Source organism: Taeniopygia guttata, chromosome 5, assembly GCF_048771995.1.
Source record: "Taeniopygia guttata chromosome 5, bTaeGut7.mat, whole genome shotgun sequence".
Taxonomy (NCBI): domain Eukaryota; kingdom Metazoa; phylum Chordata; class Aves; order Passeriformes; family Estrildidae; genus Taeniopygia; species Taeniopygia guttata.
This window is the reverse complement of record NC_133030.1, coordinates 27,481,827-27,498,089: the sequence shown is the minus strand read 5'-3', so window position 1 is coordinate 27,498,089 and position 16,263 is coordinate 27,481,827. Positions and strand designations below refer to the sequence as shown.

The 16,263-nt window shown below is 43.0% G+C and overlaps 1 protein-coding gene across 2 annotated transcripts; it reads right to left on the bottom strand.

The window, feature by feature from the left end:
- Window positions 1–5,649: 5,649 nt before the first annotated feature.
- VPS18 (VPS18 core subunit of CORVET and HOPS complexes) lies at window positions 5,650–14,909 on the bottom strand. 2 transcript variants are annotated; one of them, XM_030274312.4, is made up of 6 exons: window positions 14,762–14,869; window positions 12,630–12,693; window positions 11,771–11,912; window positions 11,492–11,583; window positions 8,929–10,799; window positions 5,650–8,216 (listed from the first exon to the last, which is right to left on the bottom strand). In XM_030274312.4, exons 3-6 carry the CDS (start codon window positions 11,797–11,799, stop codon window positions 7,488–7,490), a joined length of 2,721 nt encoding a protein of 906 aa, XP_030130172.4. In that variant the 5' UTR covers window positions 11,800–11,912; window positions 12,630–12,693; window positions 14,762–14,869; the 3' UTR covers window positions 5,650–7,487. The 2 variants fall into 2 exon arrangements, with proteins under 2 accessions (XP_030130172.4, XP_030130171.4); XM_030274311.4 differs by lacking the exon at window positions 12,630–12,693 and having other exon boundaries at window positions 14,762–14,909.
- Between the last annotated feature and the right edge of the window lie 1,354 nt (window positions 14,910–16,263).

The window sequence follows — 16,263 nt, the reverse complement described above, 5'->3', positions numbered from 1 at the left end:
GTACAAGAGCTGTTCAAGATTCTTCTGAAAACTCCCTTCTGTTTCTGTAACCATGCTGCAGAGAAAAACAGCTTTCAGGGAGAAAACTCTGATTCTACACCAGCAAAGAAACTACTGCCAGAGTCTTGTCTTGCTGCCTCCTGAACACTGCTACACATTGTTGCACTGCACTGTTTCCTAGCACTGGCTGTAGGTACCAGTACTAGGTGCATCCAGGAACACAAGACATTTCTCAATCAACAGCCAACAACAAATTTAAGAAGATGCTACTTATAAACAGAAAAGTCCACATTAATTGATTTGCACCCCCTCAAGTTCACAGAAGATGACATTTCTGTTCACCCTCCATTAGATGTTTCCTGTACTATTTTTGCTTTGGAAATTCTGTCACTGCTAGTCTTTGAAGCATATATTGTGGATTACCATAAGCAACTTATCAGAACATAGAAAGATGACATGGTCCTAGTTGTTCCAATCTCAGTAACTGGGCAAGCAGGCAAGTGTTTGAAACAGACTGCAAAACATAAGGAAATGCGTTTCTCCCAAAAAGGCTGCTCTGAGACAGTCATGTTGGGAAACACAGGCAAGTGTTCAACAAAGAATTGGGGCATCTAGGAGAGTAAGCCTTGAGTCTCTTTCCTCCTCACCCAACCACTGATCAATTCTCTCAAACAACACGAGCTCATCTAAATCTACAGTTCTATTATCAAGGATGGCAACATATTGTTCAACTTCATATGGAGCGTTTTATTTAGATCGATGATACTGATAATTTGATAGCAACTGTGAGAAAAATTGGACAACAGATATTTTGCTAAAAATGTGGTAATTAGTCAAAGACCAATTTTTTATTACTCATGCCTTCCTAGGCTCTTAGCAGAGAATAAATATCTTGTTCCCATGGTGAAAAACATGCAGCAGCCATCAAACACAGCCAGGGCAGCTGCTAATAATTGTCATGCAGAGTCTATAGAAAAGAGTCCTCCAAAACTAATCCATCAGACTTTGTGCTCCTCTTTGCCTGTGACATTTCTCAAAACCACACTGCGTACCCCACTTTTAATTAATGTGTGAAAATAAAAGAGAATCTGTAGATAGGAACAACTTTCTTATGAACCCAGTTTCACAGTAATAATTTGTTTACTAGAAAATCTATTCAGCATGTACACACAAAGAGATGAAAAAAGACTGTTGAATAACTGACTAGTTGGAAAACACAGATGTCTGCTTAAGCAGAGTCCAGCAGCCTCCAAGTTCAGGCTGTGTTCTGAAGATCATGCCCCATGCCAAGTGAGCAGCACATGGATTTAAATTGCATGAGGTAGGGAATATCTGGATTTAGACACCAAACCAGTTGTTCAATCCTTTTCCTCTTAGCCATTACCTACAATGAACCATTCAGGATGGATCATGAAATGAGGAGTAGGCTATAGTTCAGCTCCTCTGGAACACTTACATGGTAACAAAACTCTACCAAAAACTAGTATTCTCAGTTCAGATGAAGCAAAAAAACCATGTGTTAAAACAAAAGGCTGTATCTAATCCTCTTCTGAGGACAACACAGCAGGAATATATGAACTCCTGCAATATAGAAAAATGCCAGAATTACTACCTGTCACTTATCAGGTACAGCCTGTATGGCCCTTTATAAAGCAAGGGTATTTATGTGGCGCTAGGAAGCTCGTGATGAAAACCTCTGTGCATGAGGCACCTGATCATCATATAGACTCATCAGTTGTGCTTATTTCCACACCTACCAAGCTCTGCAGCTCAAGTTTTGAATTCAAACACCTCTCCCATCACCACAGGGGCCTAGAAGCACTGTGGCAAGTCTGAACCCAATACAGACATGCTGCAAGTTGGAGACTCCTCTACTGAGCTGCCCCTCCACGGCAAAGACAGAGTATAGGATTAGTTATAGATGTACTTGTAAACTTAGAGTGCTCCTGTAGCTTCCCTGTTTCTAAGCAACCAGTCCTACTCAAACAAGCTGCCTCCAATACCTCAGGCCATGACAGAGAGGAAATGCCTGAGCCCCTTTTTCTCTCCATCCCAACAAGTTTAAACGAGCAGATTTAACAAGTTTGTCTAATCCTTTTCCCCCTCCTTTCACCTCAAAGCAGCTGCAGGCCAGGTTGCTTTGACATTCATACCCTAAATAAGTAGCCTGATGCCTTTCCGTGAGATCTGGGAGTGAAAAACCCAAACAGGGAGTTGAGGGGGAAGTACCACAAGTCTCCAAAATCACAGTATTACCATAAAATGCAAATCCCAAAGGGTTCAGAAGTTGTAAAGTCAGGACTGGGAATAATCAGAGATAGCAGACAGTTTAGGAGCTGAATCCATGCATAATTACAATGCAATTAAGGAATGTCTGAAATGTCCCTCTTTCAAGCGCTAAGCTCTTCAATTTTAACAAAGTCCTTATTTCAAAGTAATTTTTTTTTTCTTTATCACCTCAGCATGAGAAGTACAGATCCATCAATATCACAGTTTCACTGGAGAAGCTTCCCTGAAGTCAGATACATGAAATTTGGGCAAATTATTTTACAGAAACCACCATTCCCTTTCCCTTCTAGTGCATCACTTCTTTCATGTACAAAACCAACAGAAGACCCTGGACAGTCCCTCTATGCTTTGTAGATGCCATAAGGTTCTCTCGTAAACACTACACATACCACAGTGAATCACATCTTACTCCATCTATTTTGGAGGAAAATACTTAATCCATCTCAACAGTAACAACTTAAAATTCGAAAATAACAAAAATCTTGTACATTTCAAACCTCAAACTTCAGCTCAGAACCCTTACTGTAAGTAAGAAGTCTAGTTTTAGTCTGTTTTCCCACAGCTACGTACAGGGTTGTTGGATAAAGTGAGGCAAGGAACAACAGGCTTCCCATGAAACCCCCACTAGAAACTAAGAATTTGCACTTGTAAACATAGACAACCTATATGTTGGCATTGACAGGGCAGGGGTGAATGGGAACTACCCATTCCAAGAAATACATGCTAATACATGACTACAATTAGAGTCAAACTACACCTTATTTTGATAGAGTACAAAATGTACCTACTCCCTCTTGCTGTTTTACAGGGATTATGATGCCACAACTCAAAAGGTAAAAGCAAACATACTAGCTTATCTGTTTATGCAAGTCAGTGTCCAATGTCACATTACAAACTCAGCTTTACTGGTGCTTTTAACATGACAAACTAAATGTGAACTCAAGCAACTAAGGAGCTGGCTTATACTCTGCTGTCACAAGAGTATGAAGAGGAAACAAGCAGATGACCAGACCCAAGGCCACCAGATTTTGCAACTCCAAGCCCAGGGATGATCTCTCTGCAGTTTACTAAATCAGCCAGGTCTATAGGGAACTTACACTAGAATACAATTAAACAAAAGAGGTCACACCTCAAACACCACGTTCAGTCTCAGGCCTCTCACTACAAGATACTGAGGTGCTGGAGCACCAAAAGGTGTCCAAAGAGCAATGAGGGCTCAGAGCACAAGTCTTAGGAGAAGTGGCTGAGGGAACTGGGGTTGTTTAGAGTGGAAAAAAGGAGGCTCGGGGGGGGAATCTTATTGTTCTTTACAACTACCTGAAAGAAGGCTGTAGCAAGGGGCCAGTTGGCCTCTTCTCCCAGGCAACAAGCAACAGGATGAGAGGAAATGGCCCTTAAGTTGTGCCAGGGGAGATTTAAGTTTGGATATTATGAAACATTTCTCCACTAAAAGAGTGGTCAGGCACTGGAACAGGCTGTGCAGGGAAGCTGTGGAATCATCAGAAGGCATATGGATGTGGCATTTGGAGATGAGGTTCAGTGGTGCATTTGGCTATGATGGGTTAGTGGTTGGATTCGGTGATCTTAAAGGTCTTTTCCAACCTAAATGATTCCACAATTCTATGATATTAATTTATTAACAGAGTAAATCCAGCTTTTGATGTTCAAAACATTAAAATCAGTGATCTGTGAGCTGAAATTACCATTTAGTTAAAGACATTTTTTTAGCATCTTTACCTCCAATCCTAACACCAAATCCAAACTGCCTTACACCAAAGGCTTTACACCTCTCCAAAACTACTGGATCCTACTTCAGTTCCCCACTTTTGTGCCATTCTTCCTTCTGCTACAGAACACTTTCAGCTGTCTGCCGCAAACCTCAGTATTTAAATGGTCAGCATTGACATCTAGTGGCCGGTTAAGAATTTGCCTTTCTAAATTCCCAGCCTGGGCATTCATTTTCAGAAGGCAGACAGAGGCCACCGCTTTCAGCATTTCACTTAGCTGCTGCCAAGTAGAGGAAGTGAATCCGAAATTTTCTACAAACTCTTTGAAAACACACACCACTGTGTCCCCCAACTCAGAGCATTTCACCCCATCCCTTGCTCAAAGCCTAGGAGAGGTCATGTAGTAGGCACAAGTTTGCTCTAGGCCTTGCCTGCACAACTGAATTTCTTCAGTTTAGATGTAGCCACAGATATTTGTTCTGGGTACACAGGTCTGGGGCTTCCATGCACCCTTTTGGTTGTGCTGTTCTTCAGCTGCATTAGGCTAAGTGCTAAGAGTTATTCACACAGACAAGGACAAGACCCAAGGCCACAATTTTTAACAGCTGGTACAGTTCATTCATAGCTTAAAATACATACAAAGGACTGCAAGTTCTAAAATATAACTGTGCTGAAATTACAAGGAGAAAAGATAAAAATGCTATTCTGAATGCAAAGAGGAAGAGATCTCGCAGATTAGATTTATGGGAGAACAGTAAGTAGTTGACTTCCCTCCACCACCACAAACCCATCCCACCTCCCCAAGGAAAAAAAAAACCCTCTTACCTTTTTCACTGAGTGATGTTGCAAAATTGCCAAGAAGCACAGATACATGGTTAGTGAAACATTTTGAAGCATGTGACAATATAAAGAAAGTTCAGAAGAGACCTTTATGTACCTTTTTGTATTACTGGCACTAGTAATTTAATCACTGCTGCAGTCTTTATCAGCAGTAACGCTCTCTATAATCTTGACAACAAGTCACTTAAATTATTTTTCAGTTAACAATGAGGAAGAATGTTAACAGTGAGGAAGAATGAGATTTGTGGTACATGTATCTGGTGCACATGCCTACAGCCCACAGAGAATATCACATACTAGTCATTAAAAAATACCTACTTCTAGTTTTGTTAACTAAAATCTATTAATACCCATGATTGGAATCAGAAGTGCATTTCCCCACCACCCATCTCAGGCAAAGACTAGAGGGTTTTTATTTACTTGCTCTGCCTCATTTCCCACAGCTTCTTCCAATATTATGGACAAGCAGATCACTCTGCAATGGTCTATTTAGTGATGTGCCTTCTCTAGCACAAACAGGACAAGAATGGAAGACTATAGTAATTCTAATATACCAGGAAAGCATCCTGTAAAAGCCCAAAAGAGATGGAACAAGTATTAAGAACATGTCAAAATAATCTAAAATACCCCTGCATCAGAATGAGCTGATACCCATGTTCTGCTAAAGGGCAGAAAAACAGTCACTTACCTTTGACCAGAAATTGGTTTAGGTGGGAGGCTACAGTTGCTTTATAATGGCATGTACAACCTTAAATGTCACACTGCTTACAGGAAAGATGATGATTCACAGGAGTGGCCAGTTATAACAGGTTTAATGGTAAACTTCAAAAGACATCACATTTAGCTTTCATCATAAATTCTTCTGCCAGACCCACCAATTTATTCAAAGCAAAAGGCTATGCAGAGTCAAAGAAAATCACAACATGTGGGTTTTTTGAACTACCAAAAAAAGTGCTTTCTAACAATCCAGCAAACACACACCACCAGGTGGTAATGGGACTCCCTATCCTGTGGCTCCATTACAGATAAGAAGATCTTGAAACCTTAGGTCTTCCTACTTTTATATCTGTTTTTTATTACTTGTGTAATTTCACACGGATAAAATTCATTCATTTCAGGCTGATGCACCAAACAAAAACATAGATATTCTTCTGAAGTTCTGAACTCAGAATTCTTAAGTCAGATCCTTGAGGAAACCAATACATATTCTCCTACAATAACATGAAGACCCATTTCTACAACCCTACAAACAGGGTAAGTGGTTAGGAGACTGAGAGAGGTATTCAAGACAAGTACATATATTCATGTGAGAGAAATGAGGTGGCTTTTCAGAAGACAGTATTTTCTATTGCCTTAACTACAAGAATTGTATTTTTTCTTTTAGAACATTCAATTCTTCTGTCAATAACTACCTTTGTGAGTCCCAAACAGCAAAACCTAATTAAAATCTTATTTTCATAAGCAAAACAAGGAACCTTTGCTAAAATGCTAATGACAATTTTCTCTCACTCACAACGTAGTGATTTCCCAGCTACCTTCTGGGAAATATTTTCCAAGTTGGAGCAATAGACAGATGCATTGACTTGCAGCCATCTCCAAAAAGTTGAAGGCAAAAGACAGTTTAGGCACAACGTACTAGCTTCAAAGGGCAAAGCAAATTTCACACCAGCAGAACATTTCTGTAGACTACCCTTGAGCAAACCTCTGACTTGATCTTGAGTCTCATGCTCAAGTGTAGCTTGAAGTAACCACAGCAAGATATACAAACAGATTGTGCTCCTGCTAGCAGAGTGTTAGTTGAAACCTTACTACTGCATCTATCAGTTTTGGTTTGGGTTGAAGAGAAAAACAAGACCCACTATACAAAGGCAGTTATAGTAGAGACAGGATGGAAAGAGGAGTGGTGAATAGGCATTTAGAGAAACAGTACCTACAGAAAATCCAAATGTGCTTGGTCTCATGCATAAAGCTTTTGAGAAAGAGAATTATACACCTTCAATTGTAGGCAAATTACTTTTATAATTTTCCTGCAAAGTTGTATAATTGAATAATTGAAAATTATACACATTCTTGTATCACATTGTGTAGAAACATGTATTTGTGTAGCATGATGTTTACAAAATATAAATATGTAAGAGCTTCTATCCTTTCATGTTCTTTCTATGTATGTGGTTATAGACTCTCAACAAAAAGGAAACAGAGGGCAATTCTGGCTTTGAAAATGATTAATGAAGACTACACTGCTTAGTGGCCTTCACTACCTTTCTCTTTCATCTTGTCTTCACCAAAACAAATACCACACAACAGGGCAGATAAATCACAGGCTGTTCCAAATTCCTTCTGGACAACAAGGCACACCATTTAGCTTCACACTGAGAACCTCAGAAGAACTGCAAGCAGAAATATCTGCTAAATATATTCCAGTAGGTTAGCTCTAAGTATTGTTAAAGTTCTTAGACAGCCATAGCTATATCTCCCCACTTCTCAAGACTAGTTCTCCCTAACCCTGGTAAAAAGACTGCACTACTCTTTGTTTAGAGTTGCACAGAGGTCACTCTGTTCCTGCTCCTGGAGGTTATATCCCCACCACAGAAGCTTCACAATTTGTTTCACAGTTGAAGATTTGGAAAATTACAGCCAGCTTTGCATCTCCTCTTCATACTTTTGGGGATCAATAAAAGGCTTGTCAATGGACCGGATCATCAGCTCACCACAGTACACACATTCAGCTGCCACAATATCATCAATGTCAGCTTTGATCTGTTCCCGGCTCTGCTGCCCCTTCCCCAGGCTAATGGTGTCTGCGTCCTTGGGACGATGGTGGCTCTTGGATGGCTGACTGGTAGCTGCCAGCTTCTTCTGAAGGTCTTCAAGTTTTGCCTGCTTATAGGCAGGAAGGCTAGAGAAAACTGCTTGGAGAAGACAGTCATAGTGAAACATGTGACCACACAGGAAAAGGTAAAAAGGGCGGTTTAGAAGTGGAAAGTCACAAGCAGCACATTTTTCCTGAGGCTCCACAGAGCCATACTTATTTCTCATTTCCTGGATGTCCTCTCGGATCCTCTTGGCACTCTGTGTCGCTTCCTCCATCTCCCTTTTCAGTTCCTCAATGTGTTTATTGTAATCCTCCAGGGAGTTACAGATTGCCTCCTTGAAATGGTCAATAGTGACAAAGTCTGGAAAGAATGGCAGCACATCTTCAATCTTCAGCAGAGCACAGCTGGAAAGGCAGGCCATTGCCTTCTTGACATCCTTCTCTTCCTGAACAACATGACGAGCAATCTTCAACCACAGCTTCTTCCGGAGTTCCTCATCATCTTCAGGAAGATCTGCACAGGACTTGGCAAGATCAACATCCACCTAAAAGTTGGACAGATAAGGAAACAGAGTTAAGCTTCCCTCTTTGTTTATCCATCATTCAACTTCAAAGCCTGCTGTCCATTTTAAGAGGCATTTAGAAAACCTCTATTTTTATCTCACTGCCTAGGACTGCACTACTGGCCTGCTCCTTGTTTCCATGGAAAACACCTCTCCTCTCCACCAGTACTCCACACTGAAGATTAGCTTGCTACCCAACAGAGAATAAAGGCCAGCACAGAAAGGGCAAATTCATGTTACAGTATCTTTGCTAGCCACACATTACAGTGACGACACAGAAATTCCAATAGGAAAAAAATCCCTGAAGGCAAGACTAAGCTGACAAAGGCTTCTGTGATAAATACCAAAGTTAGGAATAGGTAATTAGAATCCTTAACAATAGCTACACAAATCTTGCATAAATGTAGATATGTTAAAGGTATTTTGTATCAGAGACTGAGCTTGAGACAGACAGTACTCCTCCTTGTACTTTCCATGCCTCCACCCTCAGTTACGGCTTGTCACTCAGCTGCCTACTTAAAACAGTTGTGAAAGCACAGAAAAATGTTAACAGAGACAGGTCATTCTTCCAAGCCTTAGCTGCACAGCTTTGATACCAGTGAGTCTGTCCAGCTTCTCTCAATGCTCTGCTGCTCAAGGTAACTTGAACAAGCTATATTCCCATGTATCACAGCATGCACAGATACACATATACCTGCAAGGCGAGATCCACGGCCTCCTCATATAATTCCATCACTTTGTAAATGTGGACACAAGCACGGTGGTGCCCGTGCTCTGCACACAGGCGTAGTGCATACTTCAGGTCATAGTGGATCCTGTTTGGGCTGGTTCCTGCTTGCTCCAGGTATGACAGCAGTGAGTCTGGCCGACACAAAGCATAAAGAGACAACAGGTAGTTGTGAATGGCTTGCTGGGTTTCCTCCAGCTGATAAACACAGAATTCCATATATCTAATGGCTTCATTGATCTGCTGAGTGCTGGCACTCTGGCTGTAGTTAACAAGGGCTGGAATGAGGTTCCTGGCATCCAGTCTAGAGCCCATAGAAATCCAAGCATCAACTACCTTCTTGGGAATATGTTGGATGAGAACTGGAGAGAACTTGTAGAAGAGTTTCTCGTCTCTGTGCCTGGACAGCACATTTAGAGCCTCATCATATTCATCATGCTGGCAGTGGTGAGCTACTACACGCTCATAATCCTGCATGATGACTGCAAAGTAGACCATGTGCTCTGTGTCGCCATGGCTCGCCAACAGCTCATAAATAGATGCCCGATTATTAAAAAGACAGTCTTTGTTTTTAGGACTGCTCAGGAAAGTGCGGAACTTCTCCCGTGTATCCAAATAGAGATTTCGCTGTGAGGGATCTCCTTGCAATATGCCCAGCCAGTTCAGGTACAGCTCTGTCAACCATGTGGTCAGCAGAGTGGTTTGTGTCTTCTCTGAAGGCTTTAGGTTACTTAGCTTCTTAATCAGAAACTCCATCAGGGCCTCTTCTTGCTTGGCTTCAATGAACTTCAGAGCAATTTCCTCAAAGTAGTTCTGGGTCAGTGCATAACATTTGGCACTGTCCAGATACCTCTTGTTTTGGAAACAGTGCTCTGCCTCTTTGGCCAACACAATGTCAAGACACTCTGGACGGTCCTTACAATATTCTTTTGCTAAATCAAATTTATTCATATTCATATACATCTTCCACACATCTCTAGATTCCCGCTGGACATGGTAGCGGAACACTACTTTCTCAGTGTGGATCCATATCTGCTGGACTGTGGGATCTTTAATCATGCGTGTCAGCAAGCCAAACTTCTCCAGGAACAGATCCTGAAAAACAACCTGTCCATTCAGAGTGCAGACAGCCTTCACCCGGTCAGACAGCAGCAACAGAAAGTGGAACTGGGTAAGCACAATGGATATTGGCTTGTTCACAGTTATGTCAATATCAGGAGGATAAACCCAGACCCGTTCATCACTCAGAATTGAATCAGGACGACTGTAATCCAATGTACCGTACAGAACACCGTTTCCCATCATCCAGGCAAAGGAGCGTGGGTTGGAACGCAGTTTCGGAGTGTAAAAGGCTATCTCGCTGAAACCCAAGTTGGCTGGAAACTCCCGAAAGCTGGGCAGATGGTCAGCATGCACAGCAAATATGGAGCTGAAGCCTTGCTGCTCTGTCCCTTCAGGCACTTTGCCAACAAACTGAAAGAGTCTCTTCCTAGTAGTGGCTATAATAAAAAATTTCCCTTCTATCCCTCGTTCAATTTCCAAGCAGCAGACTGGGGCAGGGCCAGATTCCTCCTCCAGAGTGTAGACCTGTCGGAAGTACTGGTCAGGGTTAGTGCTGAAGAGGCTTCCTTCACTGACAGAGATTTCAGCCTCATAGATGTGCCCCTGGGATGTCCCCACCAGGATAGGCCCTGTGTTGGTTTCTGAACCAAGAAATTTGTTCCAGCCCACACTTTCAATCAAGTGTCCTTTCCAGCGGGACAGTGCCCGCACTTTCTGAACGCTTCTGTTCAGGTAAAGGCATTCACTGGTGTTCAGAGCAATCAGGAGATGAGAGCCTGCCAACAGCAGAGGGGTATGGGAGGCAGAAGGAGAGAATAAATCAAGACTGTGCCTAAGCAAGCCAAATTCCTGAAGCTTCTAATCCTAACATTTGATAAACTCCAATATCAACATACTTAATCCAAGACTTTCCCAAGCATTCATGGGAATGTGGGGGATTTCCATGCTGGATCAGAACAGTAGTCCATATGTTGCAATGTTAAATAACTAGTACCAGATGCTTTAGCAAGAAGGTATTCTGTTTCAATAAATGTTCTAAGGATAAACACTTCCCAGAGCTCCCTCCTATCCCTGGCAGTTGGCGAGAGATATGGGCATTGCTGTCCAAATTTTTGGTTAGTTTTTTAAAATCAGTCTAGGCTACAGTGAACTGCAGATGTTTTATGGCCTTTTTTAAAAATTCCTATATAAACCATACAGCAGAGAGTGACTGCAAATCTTACTTTGATTGGTTTCAGCTTTGCTCAGAATGGCCTAATTGCACGTGTTCATTTCAGAGTCTGAAAGCACAAGCCTGTGCTTTACCAATAGCAAAAGGGCAAACCAATGCACAGGCGCCCTGGTAAACAGTCTGGCTCACGAAAGATTGATCTGTTCCCCTTATGTACAAAGCAGAAAGAGAACTCCTTCACCAGCACTTGCTCTGCTCTCTTCACTGTCTGTAAATATCCATCACCCACTGCCTCACCTGTGTGGTCCAAAAACATCTTGTAGACTTTGGCTTCATCTTTGCGTCCCAGCTCTACCTGATTAGGTTCATCTGGCTTCCCAAGATCAATCCTGCAAAGAGAAACCATGAAAGCATGCTGCCAACAAAAGTTCACATACCTATAACTCCTCACCTGTTTTCCATATTGGGCTCGTGGCTTTTTATCCAGTTTTCAAATGTAAGTTCTCTAACAACTTAAGGAAAAAAATGAAGGCAGGGGAAAAACAAATAATAACTTCAGGATTCTGGCAGCATTACCTGAGAAGGGTGTCTTTCCCAAGGCTCATACAGAGCTGGTTAGAGGAGACCACTAAGCTGTTAATTTTCTCAGGAGGAGCAAAATCAATCCTCTGCTTGTTAAATATTGGCGTTTCCTTCTCCAGTCGTGCATTGACATATCCTGGAGAATGAATGTAAACACTTAAAAACTGAACAAGACAAAACCCCACAACAACCCCAAACTACATCAAAATCCAGACTAAAAGACTAACAGGATTGTGTCCTGCTCCAAGTTCTACTGAATAGTAAGTCTGCTCCATGTAGCGGGAACACAGAGGAAAAAAAACTCTAATTCCAGCCCTACTGGTATTGAAAAAGACAATGTAGTAGTGCTACTAGTAGACAAACCCTTTAATTGTCTATTCCATCAATGCTTTCTCATTGCCTCTGCCTTACCTCTAGACCAGCTACAGGATCCTTAAAATACACTTTTTCCAGAAGAAAGATGCACATGTAGGAAGAAACAAAGCAACCACAACCTGAGTAGGCAGCCTTTTGCTCAGCACATGCTTTTTTCTTACACATTGATCCACACCTTAAACACCACCCATTTATACAAGTGTGCATTCCTTTATTTCCAGTTAGGTAGAACTGATGTTCATCTTTTCAGATTAGGGAGCTGCAATGCCACAGTTTAAATTGGCTAGTATGAACTGCAGTTCAAAACACATACAAAAAGCTCCCAAAATACAGATTCACATGATATCACAGCTAACCAATAAATACCTATTTATATATATATATATAAAAGTGAAGAATCACTCTGGAAAACCTACATCTTACCAGATCGTCAAGTCACACTTATCCAGATAATCTGAAATATTTTTCAGACTGTTACCTGGCAAAGCAAGGCTGACTCATCAAGGGAACTTAGAGGCTGGAAGTAAAGGGAATAAAAGCACCTGTACAGAGGCAAGGGTTTAGAGTTAAGGAGAAGCTGTTTATGGTTTAATTCTGTCATAGTTCAAGCCAAAGTACTCAATTTCATCATTCTGGGCTCTTTAGGCCTCTATCCGTTACATTTATAATGCCCATAGGATCATCACCGTTAACATGAGGATTTTAGCTAGTGCCCTAAAAGGAGAAGGATGAGCTTCCTTAAGATACAGTTCTCTATGAGAAGGAGATATTTTATAACATTCACTCCTTTCAAACAGCTTCCTCCCTCATCTTCTCCCCAGTGTCCCTCTTCTGTTTAATCGAGATTCTAATGTAGCATTTCACACCCTGATTTCTGGGCAAAGCTGCCTATTCCTCAAACCTTTTAATCTGTCCAAAGATCTAAGAACAACAGTATGGTCTAGTGGGTCAAAGTAGGCTTTTCAAAGCTGGAGCTACAGTACTTGAAGTTCATAATGCAGCAGAACTTTAGGTTGGATACCGAGCCACTGCTTATTTATCAACAACCTTGAGAAACAGTACCTGCAGTTTAACAAGCACAGGGAACAACTCCCTGAAACTGAGGAATAAGTTTCAACATCATCCAAAATTGCAAACCTAACCTTAAGGACTGCTTTCAGGAAGGTAACTATTGTATCTTTTTACAAAATAAATTTACTTAAACTTCAGATTGTCCACAACTTTTACAAACCCAAGTCTTATTAAAAATTGCCTGTATGGCCTGATTGAAGAGTAACTGAAATCCTGATTAGGCTGTGCCTTTGCAATTAAGCAGTTTCCCAAAGTTCCTCAGCCAGTATCAACTGTGAGCAAACAGGCAGATTTCTCAACTCTAACACAGCCATGACTAAAGACAGTGTTGCAGCAGTCAAGAAGAAAAGCTGAGTCCTGGAAAATTTATTTTCCATTACATGACTTGTCCAACACTGTTCTGCACAACACCTATTCAGGCCACTTATTCTCTATCTAACATTACACAACAAAATAACCATGCATGTCAAAACAAACAAGCTACTTCAGTACCTAGACTCCAAGTAACTGCATCAGTGTATTTATGCTCCATAATATACATACCATGACAGAATTTATTAATTCTTAGCACATAGATGAACCTCACAACCTGGTTTCCCCAAAGGTTACCAGTGGGCAACACTATACAAGAAAAAAACTTGAAAGAATGTATCCATGTATTTCCAAACTTGTAACCCAAAGACACCAGCTCTGCATAGCAGCTGGTACTACCATGACAATGCCAGGTATAACAGAATTCTCTCATAACCTACATTTCCCTGCCGCACTCCAAAAACATTGAGAAGTGACATCTAGTAGAAAATGGTAATTGAACCTAATAAATCTTGAATTTATCATGGAAGAATAATGGAATAAATTTCTCTAACATGAAAGAAAAAATGGACTGGTCATCACACCATTACTTTACAGTGATGGAACACCTTCCTGAACAGTACAGTACACCAAAGCCTCACATCCCTTGACAGAAAAGCGCAGTAGTGATACAAACTGTTTTGTTGGCCACCTAGCCATCGTCTAGTCAGCCTAAAGCAACCACTCTAGACAAAGTCTTTGCTAAACTGAGCCTGAGCTAGGAAAGGAACTCTGCAGAACAGCTGTGCGCACATCTGTAACACGGAAAAGCGTGGCTTCCTCAGAGAGGAGCAGAAAAGAGAAGCCAAGTGCCGGGACGTTCCCGAGGCGCTGCCCGGGGCTGAAGCGCGGCTGGGCACAGCCTGTGACCGCGCAGGCACACGCGGCACCCGCACCCGCGTTCGCCCCGCGCAGCGCCTCGGGCCAGGGCCTCCACACAGAGCAGCACCGCGGTTTCGCCGGGCCGGCCTGCATCACCGCCCTGCCCAGCCCGGAACCCAGTGGCCCCATCTGTAAACACCTCCCACAGCGAGCCCTGGAAAAAGCACGCCGCAGCCGAACGCTCTGCCCCACGCACACACAGCGACACACCTCTGCCAGGCAGCACCGCCCGGCGTGCCCTACTCCCCACCCGCCTCCCCCTCTCAGCAGGAAGGCCGCACACGGGAGGTCCCGGCGCACACGTACCGGAGTGCGGGATGCCCACGCTGGCGCGGCCCTGCGGCACGGACACGGAGCGGTGCAGGGAGTCCTCGTACTCGTCCAGGATGGACGCCATGGCCCCGCGCGGCCCCGGCGCGCCGCGCTCAGCTGACCCGCGCCACCCGCCTGCGCATGCGCGGTGGGGCGGGGCCGGCAGCCGCTGCCTGGCAGCGATGGCGGCGGAGGTGGCGGGGCTGCCCGGCTGGGTCCCGGTGTTCCCACCCCGGCTCTTCCACCCCGGTTCTCCCGTCTCCAGAGCTGGCCGGCCGGCCTGTGCCCTTGCTGCCAGGCCTTGGTCTCTGCGAGGTTCCCGGTCACTGCCGCGGATACCTAAAGGCTTATGTTGAATTAAGAAAGGGCCCACTCGAATAAACAAAGTCAGCATTTTTATTTGCCAGTAATAACCAGAAGTTCCTCTAGGTGGGTTGTACGCTCTGGGTTTGTTGTCGAATATAACAAGATACCAAATACCGAAAATTGGATTTGCCACCAAAGAGGGCTAAAAAGACGTAGGGTACCATCCCACACGACCACCAGAGACCGTTCCCTAATACATTGTGGGAATCCAGGGCTTCCCTCTGGCTGCCCTGGCAGGTCTGGGACCCTGGCAGGGGTCAGGAACCCCCCTGTACAGAGCCCCAAGAGACACTGCCTGTGATCTCTGTCCATGAAGAGGAGTTTTCAATTTTGCAGGATGAATTACAAGCTCTGAGTGTTTGATAAGAGTAATAATTAAGTGTGACACGGGTGCAAAAGTAAAATTTTAGGTTTCTAGATTAGGGGTTCAGAGGGGACAAGATGGAGGAATTGGGTGTGTCTTGTCCTTTTCCTCCTTCTTCATGCCCTCCATGTTTCACTGTAGTGTTGGCATTTTTCTATTGGTTTGTGCTGGGGACACGCTGTTCAACGTAGATGATAGATATTGGCACATTATTGTAAATATAGTACACGTAGTTTCTGGGGTATAATGTTTATAACATCCCACTGGGGGCAGAGCCCCACACGCTGCCCTGCAGGACAGACCTGCGGCAGGGCAGCAGGACATGTTAGAGATAAGCAAGAATAAACAACCTTGAAAACAGCACAGACGAATTATGGCTTCTTTTTTGGCAACGGGGCAGAAAGACAGAGACTTTCTACAATCTTGGAATCACCAATACCCACAGATTCTGACAATACATGACCATGTGTAATAAGACCTGCACAGTTAATTAGCATACGTACAAGGCTGCTTGGAAATAGCAGTAAACTTCTTGGAATGTAAATACATATTTGTATAAAAAATTGTATATAAGTAATAGAAATGTGAATCTTGCTGTGCATAACAGGCAGAGAGAAACCTCCCTACTCCCCATTTACCTGGCACTGTAACAAAGTAGTGTCAGCTTTCTAACCTGTAACTCTGGTTTGAAGGTTTTCTTTCCCAGTTTTCAGTGACACTGGCATGTTGTGTGCAGCTACATGCGTGAGAAATTACCTCATTAACG